Source organism: Poecilia formosa, unplaced genomic scaffold, assembly GCF_000485575.1.
Source record: "Poecilia formosa unplaced genomic scaffold, Poecilia_formosa-5.1.2 Scaffold25, whole genome shotgun sequence".
NCBI lineage: Eukaryota > Metazoa > Chordata > Actinopteri > Cyprinodontiformes > Poeciliidae > Poecilia > Poecilia formosa.
This window is the reverse complement of record NW_006799964.1, coordinates 3,518,057-3,531,284: the sequence shown is the minus strand read 5'-3', so window position 1 is coordinate 3,531,284 and position 13,228 is coordinate 3,518,057. Positions and strand designations below refer to the sequence as shown.

At 35.9% G+C, this 13,228-nt stretch overlaps 1 protein-coding gene across 2 annotated transcripts in view; it reads right to left on the bottom strand.

Moving 5' to 3' along the window:
• The window catches only part of ipo11 (importin 11), a 105,033-nt gene that overhangs the window by 78,496 nt on the left and 13,309 nt on the right, over window positions 1–13,228 (bottom strand). For both annotated transcript variants that reach the window (XM_007548188.2, XM_007548187.2), the window contains 5 exons: window positions 8,087–8,219; window positions 6,474–6,532; window positions 3,746–3,794; window positions 400–470; window positions 78–270 (listed from right to left, as the gene is read on the bottom strand). In XM_007548188.2, the coding sequence (XP_007548250.1) occupies window positions 78–270; window positions 400–470; window positions 3,746–3,794; window positions 6,474–6,532; window positions 8,087–8,219 (505 nt within the window). The remainder of the gene's footprint in view (window positions 1–77; window positions 271–399; window positions 471–3,745; window positions 3,795–6,473; window positions 6,533–8,086; window positions 8,220–13,228) is intronic.

The window sequence follows — 13,228 nt, the reverse complement described above, 5'->3', positions numbered from 1 at the left end:
GAAAAAGAAGCAAAGAGATGTATTTGTGCTTCTTTGTGCACCTCCCAAATACAGGCTTGTTTTATGACTCAACTCACCATCAATATTCTTGGCAGGTTTGTATGCGTCGTTCTTTACTATCATCTTGATGAGGTTCATGCACTGAACAATAAAGCGCTCGAAGGTCACTCCCTCCCCAGCAGGTGTGAAAACGTACGTAACGGCAAACTCCAGGGAGCGCTGGATCAGGGGAATGAATGCACACGCATGGTCCTCCAAGAAATCTAACAACTGTAAAGCAACGAGAAAAGCAAAGTATGGATATGACATGGAGAACGGTAAAACATTTTCTGATTCCAGTTAGAAACTAAGTCGACAACCTCCCAAGGTTTATCATGTATTTAAGTTTGGTTTACTTACAACTTTAGTGTACAATATTATTGTCTTTTCCAGCTTTTCTCTGCATGGGCTCTCTGAACCAACCTGCCGACCTGAAGTCAAAACAAAGGAAACAAACATACAGAGTTGTTTCACTAGAAACAAACTACTTATTATGTAAAATTATTTAAGCTTAACTCTGAAATGTCAGACGTATCATTCTTGATACATGCCTTTAAGCAAATGATTATTAAATTAATTAGGACTATTAGCAACAACTTGTAAAATATGATGCACATCAAAAATGATGATCCTGGTTAATGGGTTTAACATTTGTTGATCAATTAGTAGACTAACAAGTTTATTTATTTATTATTATTTTTAAAGAGAGTTAAAGACCTATTAGATAATGAGGACATTCACATAATTTATTTGTAAGGAAATACGAGTAAAAACCTACTCCACTTTGGAAATTTAAACAAAAATGCTCAAAAAATTATTTAACAACAATAAAGTAGTTCTGCCTACGGATCCTGAAGGCTTTTGAAACTTTAATAAAGTGTTGCATTTAAAAGTGAAATAACAGCATAAGATGATATAAAGTATATACTGATTACAACTTGAACAAGGCTACAGAAACATAATCAAAGGTTAAGATTCCTTAAAACCAGAGCAAAGAGATAGGCTGACCGTCTCCATGCTACACTGCATTAATGTAGAATCTACTTCAAAAGGGGACTGACCAAGTACATAAACATTTTATGAGAAATTTAATTAGGTTTTCCTTAGAGAAAAGTACTCACAGATTTATTTCCTTTTCTTGAAGCCATTGTAATTTTTTTATTCGCTAACAAAGATGTTCAATGAAGCATTGCAGGATAAAGAGAAATACAACCTACCCGCATAGCCAGAGCATAGCTGAACACTGAAAGCCCTGATGACGAATAACTACATTGTCACTGCACGAAAAACACATCTACTCTTAAGATGAAGTATCTGAATGAAGCATGTCCGAATTTGAGTTGAAACCACTGACAACAGCAGCTTAATTAAAACAAGGCTCTAATGAAGTGTGGATTAGTATTAACAGCTGCTTTTATTACACACACTGCAGCAGGTTGAAGAAAGAGGAAAGGGGGAATGATCAGAAGGAATCAAGATATTAATTTAGTTTTGAAGCAACTAATAAATACCACTTCGTCTTGGTGGTTTGTTCAATTCTTTTTGTGCTTGTTGGTCTAGCCAGTGAAGCATGATAACTGCATTTTAATATAAACTGCCAACACAATATGAACTGACTCCTAAGACCGCATCTATGAGATTCTTCAAATCATTGTGAACTGGTTGCTTCGCTTTGTTTAATTTGGTTTATTTTGTATTCTATTGGGCTCCTCACCAGTGGCACACCATTTTCTGGCTGGCTCTCCAACTGCTTTGTTAGCTTCTTCCTGATTTTTGTCCAAATCCTGCATTATGTAAATCAATACACTATTGCATTCTATCGACTTTGTGCCCGTGCAGTTTTGACTCCATTTGCAGGTGTGACAGGCAGCAATGTTAGCAGACGTGATGCAAAGTCATCAGAGTCACAACGGTCACACTCTGAGCCATCCACATCGACCAATCAAAACGGAAATAGATGACAAAAGAAAGAAAGGGGATTCTTTATTTCTGACAGATGCATAGCTTTATAGAATAGCTTTTAACAATAAAGTGACAGATGAAAAGGGACAGGTGACCTCAGTTGGAAGACAAACATCTTAAAAAGAGAGACTCAGACATCTGAGTGGACGACAAAGACCATCCCAAAAAAAAAACACCATTTAGATAGCTGACCTTATCAGACTGAACACAGCTGATATTTCTTGCCGATCCAGGCTAGGAGCTTCCCTGTCGTTCTTCCTATCTGCTGGATCCAAATACCAACTGGGCCCTGAACCTGCCTCCACTGCCATCAAAACAGTATTTATTGGATGTTTTCGTTCATATCTTAAATCTTTTTTTTCTTCTGTTCCTTTAGCTACATTTTAAGCACAAACTGGAGGTCAAACTTGAACGAGAAAGAGAAAACGACTTGCTGATAAAGATCAACACTAAAAGTGAATTCAAATTACTCATCAAACATAAAAATCACTTTGATTTCAACAAGAGAAATCATTAGATCAATTCAATTAGATGTTTTTCAGAAAGTGGAAACAAAGTTCTTTGTTCATAATTAGTACTTGGCACATTCAAATAAATGTAACGTTGAACCCTGTCAGTATTAATATATTGTTTAATCAAGAAAACAGATACCCATTATACTTTTTCCAATACTTTACATGAGCATACGTGTAAAGGATGAAAAAAATAAAGCAGATTGATTTTAATACAAGAACCTTGTTTCTCCAACTACATTACTATGACTAATCCACAGTGGATTTTGGCAATCCTGAAATCTAGATTGTCGTATTTTCCGGACTATAAGCCGCACCGGGCTATCTCTGCCGGCAAGCAGCAGAGGGGGGCAGACACCCAAAATTTGAGTCATAACAGGTAAATTGAATATCACATTTATTACGGTGGAAAAAGAAAAAGTTGCCAAGTTTAGATTTAACTGAAATGAATACGGTAGTTTCCGAACGTTAACTGTAACAGTAAAAGTGCTGATCCTTCGTGTCTGCTACTAGCATGTGCTAAATGAAAATGGGCGCTTTCTTCTTCTTCTTTAGATTTCAACGGCAGATTGCATCCATTATTGTTGCACTACTGCCATCTATTGGATCCTAATATCTATTATTTAAAAAAACAAAAAAATCTTCTTTTTCCCCTCAATGCTATTTAACTGATGAACAACATTCTTAAATTTCAATTCCCTATTAAAACAGAATTTTGTTTTAATGGGTGCTTTCTTCTTTTATTTCCAATTTTGACTTCCAAAGATTCACTTCCTGCTAAAGAGCCCCCTGGTGGTTGAAGAAAAATCCACATATAAGCCTCACAGGGCTATAAGCCGCACGGTTCAAAGCATAGGAAAAAAGTTGCGGCTTATAGACCGGAAAATACGGTACTTTGTTTGGCAGCATATCTATATTTCCCTCAGTTGGACTTTTAAAAAGTATAAAACTTGTAACTCATAATAGTTGTTTTTAGAAAATAGCCTAAAATTTGTAAAAAAAAAAAATAATAATAATAATAATAATAATAAAATAATTGTCTCGTTTCATTTTGGCTTTTAAGTTGACATCAATAAAATGCAGACTACAGATTTATGATAAGAATCCAACTGGATGTATCAAGAAACCCTTTTGCCAAAATGAAATACACTAAATGAAATACAAAGTGTTCGTTTACTGAAAGGAAAGTCAAGGATCAAAGATTCAAGTCAGAAAAAGAGGAAAGTACTCACAGCATTCCAAGAACTGTTTTAGCCTTTCAAACACTGCATTCAGGAAACCCTGAAAAGGAAGAAATGAAGACAGACTGAGATAAGGGTCGTCATTTCTGCTGCTGAATCATGATTGCTCAACATGTATTGCAGGGAAGTAGATATAGTAACACTTAAACTGTATGTGTGTGTGTGTGGCCACAATTACTTCTCTGCCTATGAATATAAATAAAATCTGAGCTTCACAGTATGAAAGAGAATCAATTTTATGCAGCCTGCTGTTGTAGCAGGTTAGTACGAGAAATTAGATGATAGATGGCGGGACTCTCTCTTTAATTCGGCATTAATGTTCAGCCACGAGGTCAATAGCAGTGTCATTAATCACACATCCCGAACCCCCATTTCAGCCAGCAACTAAAGTTCCTAGCACTGTTAGTGTAGGAGAGGAAGGATCACAACTACGGCACAAATGACTTGGTGGGAGATGACAGAAAGCAGAGATTACAACAGCCATTAGTTATGATTCTGCTGGGATTTCCCATGAGTCAAAGAAACAACGTAGAAACTATCAGACAGAAAATTTCACAGGTTAAAAGTGAAACTCACTCTGGAGTAAAATTCAATCAGAGTAAAATTTGGATTTGTTGATGGTTCTCCATGATGTTCCTCGATTGAGTTTGTGGCAAGTTATCAGTGTTGGGACTGGTGCTAAGCTAACACCTGCACTGGTAAAGCACTAAGATCCAGTTAGGATGAAAAACAGTAAGAAAATTAATAGTAAAACATGATACAGACTGCAAAACTGAATACAAATAACTGATATTATTACAAATATATGATTCTATAGTTCCCATTTTTAGGCTTTTAATAAGGTCTGCAATAATATGAGAAATAATGACAATTTGGTCAGAGGTTAAATCACAAAGAACATTATTACACAGCATTTAAGGCACTAGAACAAATTAAGAGCAGCAAAATTGTTTTAATAATCTTCTTTTTGTTGATTAGTGTTTTTTAGGTCTTTTGGAGAAGAAAATTAAATTAAGAAAATGTGATTAACTACACAGGCCTAGCTTTAATTAACATGCCTGTTTAGGGGCAAAGCATAGAAACCAAAGTGTTTTTTGTTTGATATATTTTTGCTTCAATATTTTGGTACTTGTTTTAAAAATCAAGCATGGAGAACTCATTTAACAGACTTAAAAAGAACTTGTCCTAGTGCTTTACCGTTTTAGCTTGCGTTAAAACTGTCTGATTATTTGCAGAGTAATTTTTTTTTCCCGCCGTGTGGTTTTCTATCAATGCGTATACTACTGTGATTGGAAAACAGCCTTCGGTTGTCTGAAATGATTATGTCATGTGTGAAGAGTCTTCTTACGAACAGCTTAATACTGGAGACTCGAGAGTAAATGCTACAAACTACTGCCAGAGGGATGTGACAGAGCAGGCAGTTCAAGGAAGCAGTGCCAAACAAAAGATGATGGTTGCACTGCTTGCAGTTTAGAAGACTTCAATTTGAGCGCGCCGCACACTAAACAAATCAATACTGTACAATAAATGAAGGGCTGTGAATGTGTGAGGGGGGATAACTAGTTAGTAGTGGTTGCGTTCCACAGAAAATCACAGAACACACCAAGATAGCCATAATTATTTCTTCTCCTGGAAACATGATTCATCTTCAGAAATACTTGAACAAGCTCCTGTGAAAAATGCTCCACCAAAAAAAAAAATAAAATAAAATAAAAATAAAACTAAGGCAATAGAAAACAGCAACAAGAAATATTTGGAAAGAAAGAAAGAAGAATATTCTCGGTCAATCAGATTAATTGCACGTAATTGAGGATTGTATTAATTATTGGTTTAAATGAAGTGTTTTTGCAAACTCAAAACTTCAGCCAAACAAAGTTTAAGGTTTCATTTCTAATGTCAATTTTGAGAGGAAAAAGCTTGGGAGAAAAAGACAAGGAAGCGACTCCAAGGTTTCAAGAGACCAGACACATCTGTTTCTTAAATGCCAGCTGAGAAGAGTCTGATAGAAAATATATCCAGCAGTTAGAAGTTGATCATCTGTTCTGGTCAGTATTTTACTCTAAGTGCAATAGGTTTTCATCAATATTTAATGACCAAGTATCTCTGAATTTTTTCTTTTTTTTTTCTTTTCGTCCTTCACAGGAGAGTTGACTCCATGGGCCACTTAGAATTGCTTGTTTTAAAGCAAATTAGGCCTCAGGTAAAATCTCTGAGATTTTGATTTTACAACAACTTCACAGTGTACGACACAGTACACGTAAAACCTAAAGTAAAAAGTCTCTTACAATTACTTGCCTCTTTCAGTAAATATTAATCAGTTGGGCTGCAATTTTTCAATCACAGAAACAAAAACGAAAAGGCAAATTTGGAGTTGGAGTTGAAAGGACAGCTATATTTTCTGACAAATTCATTAACTCACAGCTCTGAGGAAAACTGAAGCACATTCTGAGGATTATTTTAAACCAGATTTAAACTAAAATGAATTAACAGTTTAATGGAGTGGAACTTTCTTCCTACTGGGAGTGGGAGAAGAGCAAAAACCAAATGCCTGACTATTTAAGCCAAAACAAGGCTAAAGGCACTTTCAATTATCATAACCCATCCATATTTTGCACAGTTTGATTGGAGCTATTTTTAACTCAGAACGCTTACAGAAAGTGGAAGCTTCAGAAAAATGAGAGGTTCTAAAGCATACAGACTGAAATCACTCGCAGCTCACCATTACTTCCATATTCTGTTGAGGATCCTGGAATCCATGGACTGTCAGTTTGCGAAGTACTGAAAGAGGTGGACAAAAAACTAAATCAGTATACAGCACTATCAACATTTATAAATTAGGTCAGCAAACATCACCTCAAAAACTAGCTAAATACATTATGTAACTCATTTCACAACTTTTCTTGACAATTATACTCAGTAGTTAGATTAATTAACGTAAATAAAATTACATGATACACGTGGCTCAATGACTCAAAGTTTTATTTTATTGTTTGTTAATATATTACTGTAACGTTTTTGAGACCTCACTTAAAAAAAAAAAAAGGATTTAACCCCTTACAGATTTCCGTTTTCACTTTACCGTGATAACTAAATGATTGAAAGCAACTCAATTTTAACCCGGGTAAATATAGGAAATTAAAAGAAGCAATCCGAACAAACTCGACTGTCGATGGAAAAGTATTTGTTCTCCAACACTGCTTGTATCACCCATGGCAGTAATAGCCATTATCAAAAGTTTGAGTAGCTGAATTGTGTTAACTCAGCCACACTGGACAGTTTTCCAGCAACAGCAGACTGTTTAAAGTCATGCCACAATTTAGTGTGTTATTCTAAACCAGTGTTTCTTAATTCCAGTCCTCAGGGACCACCGCCTTGCATATTTCACATGTGGCTCTGTTCCAGAACGCCTGATTCAAAGGATTGCATGACCTTCTCTCTGCAGGCATCAAGTGCAGCTCAAGCCTGTTACTCACCCACTGATTCAAGTCGGGCGTGCAGCAGAAGGGAATCAGCTAAAACATGCAGGGCTGTGGTCCCTGAGGACTGGAATTGAGAAACACTGTTATAAACCATTCGGAGGTGGACACGCTGGCGTGCGGTGGACCATTCATTGTCCGATCAATTACAACAAGCTGGCTGGAAGAGAAGAAGCCCGAGAACATCATACTGACACCACCATTGGGTCTGTCACCGTGGCAAATTTTGCTGGACAACAAATCATCCCGGAGGTTATTGTGATAAATTATAATATTGGTTTGAGATTATTTTCAAGTAATATATTGTAATAGCATAGTAGTGCAAGAACATATTGTCTAAGATCAATAAATTTAATTTTCCAACAAACATTTAACACTGAAACTGAAAGACATTTTAAATATCCAAAATAAATAAAAAGAAACAATAAATTAAATGAACTATGGAGGCTCTGTAAACAAAATTGTCTTTGCACCACCAGATTGAAGACTTTCATCATCCAGTTTTTAGAGAAAGAGAAAAATGATATTGATAATTGAGCTTGTCTTAATTTATCATGTGATTTATTGCTTAATGTGACAGACATAACCAAGATGAATAGCGGCTGACATGATTTTCTTTATCTGAGATTTTATGCTGGATCAGCTACCGGTGTGGCTTGTGAAACTGATCCAAAAAGGGGGGAAATGGCTTAAAACAATTAATTCCAGATTCAAAATTGGGGATCATTTACTATGTTTACTTAGGGTTAAGTGAGTTTGGATCATCTTTATTCCTTTATGCTTGTCTGAAACAAAAATACAAAAGCTAATTTTGAAAGAACTGTATTTGGTCGTGTTTGTTGTTTGGAGCCGTTACCTTTAAGCGAGAGCAGAGTCCTCTCCAACGAGTTGAGCGCTGCAGCCTCATCTCTGGCACAGACTTGCTGCAGGAAGCAGTCGGTGTGATGACTCCACAGGGAACATGCAAAGCTGTAGATGCCCGATGCCAGCTGCCAACAATCATAATGACAGTAAAGTCAGTCACATTCACATAGCATTATCGTGGATTTAAGCAGGCATTTCATCCGTGCAACACAAGGGAAATTAATTAATGTTAATTATGTATGAGCATAACAGATTTGCATGTTTGTGAACTGCACCTGTAATACAGACTAATCCTGTTATTGATGCACTCCTGCCTACAAAAGGAAAGTGGAAGTTGTAAGAAGAGAGCTGAAAGCTCTTCTTCTTGATAAGGTCAATTTTTGAAGAAAATATATATTTTTTTTAAATCTCTCAAGTTTTTAATGCTTTAGTGGTTGCCAAACACAGAAAAAATAGCAAATCCATTAAATCTCTTACAATACCAAGAGTGACTCAACATTCAGGCATTTAAGTGAGTTAACGCTGGAGCTAAGAAACAAATCAAGAATTGCTCAAATGTGAAATGACATTGAAATAAATAAACATTTATTCAAAGATGAAGGCAAACAAACCCAAGTGAAATCTTAAAACATAAAACCTTAGAAAAACAGTAGACATGCAACAAATACTCAAAGAAAATAAGCAAAGGAGTCAGATGGGGAAAAATTAGATCCACTGGCTGTGTTGGTGATGAGAGCCTGCCGAAAATGAAATCCGTATTTTGACAGCACAGCACAGGCTTTGATATATGTGTTACGGAAACAGCCAGACTGGCAAGTTTTCTGTTTAGAGAGACTTTTCAAGAGCTTCCCACTTTCAATTCCTCAGATCCCAGACTAATCCAATTTATGGAAGAAGAAAGAAATGAAGCAACGTTGGGGAAAAAAATAAAATAAAAAATCACACATTATTCACATCACTATAGCGAACTTTGGTTTGTATTCTTATTGCATCAACTGATATGCAAAAAGCTGCATTTGGCAGGGGACTTGAAACTTGATTTATAAAAATAAAAGGTACTTATGGTGAGCTGCATCTCATCTCTAGTGATACATGGACTATAAGAATGCATTTATCCAGATGCATTTATTTATTTAAGACTAGGTAAACAAACCCCCTCCTAACAGTAAGCTCCCAATCATTAAATTGTGAAACAAACTTAGGAAAAATCAGATCAAAAAATATATTTTTTTAGAAGAAACATAAATATTCATAAATATTTAAAAACATACTGTTTGCAATACTCTGTAGTTCTATTCACACGAGTGAACAAACATTTATTTCAACATTAGGTCTGTTCACTTTACTAATATTTGTAGACCCACAATTGCTTATCAAATGATAACCTTTACAAAAATATGGGTTTGACACACTTGTAATGCACTGCAGCTAATATCAAACTGTGTGTAAAACCTGGAGTAAAACCTGGAAACCTTTAAAAATGAAATAAAGAAGGAATTCTTCAAACACAGTGAGACTTATAAAAATATACATTTTTAAAAAAGATAAGGCCTGGATTATTTATGATTATTTAATATAATCACCCATCACTTCAGTATTTGTTTCAGCTGGAGGCAAATAAAAAGACTGATCATGCAATGTGTATTTTTACCTAAATAAAATAGGCTCTTATGGTTCAGCTGAAGGCTTCTTCAAAAAACTGAATTCCTGAGATAAAAAAAAAACTGAGGTGTAATTTTGTACTAATAAATATTATCAAAGAACAAACAGAAACACTGTTAAAACCAAAAGCTTTGGGCTACAAATCATACAATTTTCATTTGCTGCAGACTGAAAGCTTTCAGCATTATAGTTAATAACAGAGATGGAAAATAACTTTGTTATTTACATGGAAGAGAAACACTGATTAGAGGACCATTTCAAATATTGGGTTTGGAAAATTACTGCAGAATTACTGAACATTGAAGAAGCCAACATTTTTCCACCTCTGGGTAAAAACATTCAGTTTTACACAGATAAAGCTAAAAAAAAAAAAAAAAAAGAAAAAGAAATGAACCCAAAAATCAATGAAAAGACAAACAATTTTCTTCTTCGTGCTGATTTTCTATTCGCCTCACACAAGCATCACCAAAGGAAACTGAAAAAATCATTTTATTCACCGCTCTTGCAAAGAGAGAGAGAAAAAAAAACATCATCCTGTAGGATATTGGACCACAACCCCTATTTGAGAGCATGGTTTACTAATACTGTGCTAACAGAAAAAAAAGAAAGAAAAAAAAAAAACATCCGGCAAGTACTAGCCGGGTAGATAGACCCTGTTGATGAAAGAGGAAACCGAGGTTGTGAAGAGCTGACAGCCTACAGTAGCCAAGATGACCAGTGAAATCTTCTGTTTTTAATTTAAAACTGCTTTTAAGCTTTCTATAGATAAAATACATTCAGGTAAAGTTTATATGGGAATTTTAAGGTACAAAAACTATATTTAAACAATTCAACCCAAAATGTCAGAAGTACTTCAAAGTGAAGTCAAGGCTTTTCCTTCATGTTAAATAAAGGAGCTTCATTTTTACTAACACTGAGTGTTGCCAACTTTAAATGGAAAGTAGCAAAAGCCTCTGGAATGATGTTGTGCAATAATTAGCATATCCATTTTGCCATTGCATCCTATTTGCATTTTTTCCTGGTGACAGCCATTGTCAGCCTTTTACATCCGGTTGCTTCTGTGCTGCTCACATAGTGCATTTTAAAACTGCTGAATTCCCAATAAAGCTTTTTCCATTTGCATATTTCCCCCCATTTCTGTTATCAGACACTGAAATGGGTCTGCAGTATTGAGAAGCACCCCATTTAACACAAGTTAACCAAAAGCTGCCAACTCATTTCTGAACTAGGCGCCTGTGCTGTGATTTCTGTTGTACACTTATGTTTTTTATTATTATTATTTTTAGTTTCAATGGAGTCCCACAAAAAACTTGAATAGTGAGTAAAAAAAATTAAAAGAGCTACACCCAAACGACTTGGGGAACTGTACTGGCTACTCCAACAAAAAGTAGTAAAAAAAACCCCAAAAAAACAAAAGCCACTTAAGATTGATATTCAACAACCAATACCTAAAGTGAATCCCACTGTACTTTTTGGCCCTTCTTTGTAACCTGTTAGCACTGGCCCAGTTTTAACAACCACTGTTAATTTCCATCCTGTTGCTGCTTGGTTTTGAGTTTTTCTGTGTTTTCCTTGCGTAACTGAAGCAGAGAAGCCAAGTCATTGGTTCTGGTTGTCTTTTCATGGTGTTAAAAGGTTAAAAAATGATATCTGGTATCTCTAAATGTAATCTAGCAACCTTAACAGCAATATTATATAATACTGGACCAAATCTAGACTTTTAATTTAAACAATGGTATGAAAACTGTTATATCCAAACAATATAATTTATTTGTCTCCATCGCATAGCTGCGCGCTCAGTTGCTTATTGCTTATTTAATGATTAATCTATTTAATTAAACAGATATAAAGTAAAATGTTCCCAAGTCTCAGCCTGTCATAAACAGAGGATGGGCTCCACAGACCAGTACATGCATATTTAAAGTAAATGTCTCCTTGAACTGAACTGCTAAGACAGCAACCCCTGCCAGTATTAACAGAACATAAAAAAGATGAATAGAAAAAAAAATGTTTGAAGGCCAAACCTAAAAGAGAATTATCAGTGGAAAGAAGAACTGTCTGACATTAAGAAATCAAACCACAGGGAAAGGAAGCGGGACCTGAAAGGCAGGACTCTGCTCACTTCTTCTCCTTAATACTTCTACAGACATCCCGACTAAAATCACAGGTAAGTGTCCCAGTTTCGTCTTTCAACTTTATATTCTGAATTAACCCCTAACTTCAGAGGTGATTCCACCTGCTGTCAGTCTTATACCTTAGGTACATCTCTCATATGCTTTGCACACCCACACCTTGCCTCTACATCCCTCCTCTGCTCTCATTTCTTTCACCACCTAATTACCTTTGCATCTGGCAAAGTAGTGCAGTTAGCACCCTGAGCATCAGCAAGTGATCCATCATCCTGTGCACTACCAAACGCTTTGTCTTGAGCTTAAGAACAAAAAGAAGATAGTGCACACGCAGCATATAAATGCCTACACACAGAAATGTTGCTTTAAGCTACACAACTATGTGGAAAAACGGTTATTTGCTGAGAAGTGGTATTGCTTTAGTAGCAGAAGATTTTACATCTTAGAGATGAAATGAACAAAAGTGCCAACTAAACCCAAATGTAAGGTTTTCATTAGCGTCAAATCCAAACAAAACATGTGACTTCTCCCCTCATAGTGTAAGGGTCAATTGTTTATGGACTACCCCTGAAACCCTGGTTGGTGCAAGGAAGTCTACCAATATAAATTCATTCCAGTTGTGATAATCTATGTGGGCAATTACTGAGCTACAATTTTGCCAGAGGCTTGTTTTTTTGGGGGGTCAAAAAGTGTGCAGCTTCTCTGCAGCTTGGTAAGGAGGATTTAACCAAATACTAGTTGGGGTGTTTGCATATATTTGAGGCTATCCATTTACCAGCTGTGGATTGGAGGGAATCCCCATGAAAACTCAAACTAGTGCACCCATTTCTTGTTTTAAAATTCATGGAAGTTAACTGTTGGACCATCAAACATCCTGGGAAAACTTAAATCCATCTTCCATTATGTTGCAGGCAGTGAAGTATGTAAACTTTAAACCCAACCCATCACAAGTGATACAGGAACGTGCGTTTAACATAAAAGGATCCTACTAGGACAGAGTGTTGCATACCACCTTTTGAGTCTGCTCCAACTAACAGGACAGAACACAGTGTAGGTTGTTCAATGTCAAAGTAATCGGTATATCATTAAAAAACTGCACAGCCCAATAGGCACTGAGCCCACTATGTATCAAGTTGTCTGTAAAAGGGATAACTTTTGGCATGGATTCTGGCACAGTGCCTTAGCCTCACATCTGAAGTTGTTTTTTTTGTCTCTCGCTCACTGATTCCCATGTCCAATAATCTTTTTCTTTTTTCTCCTCTAGTCAGTTTCTTTCATTATGGGAAAAACTACAATAAAACATGAGAAAGAAGAGCGAACACAAAATTTCCCAAGAGAAAACA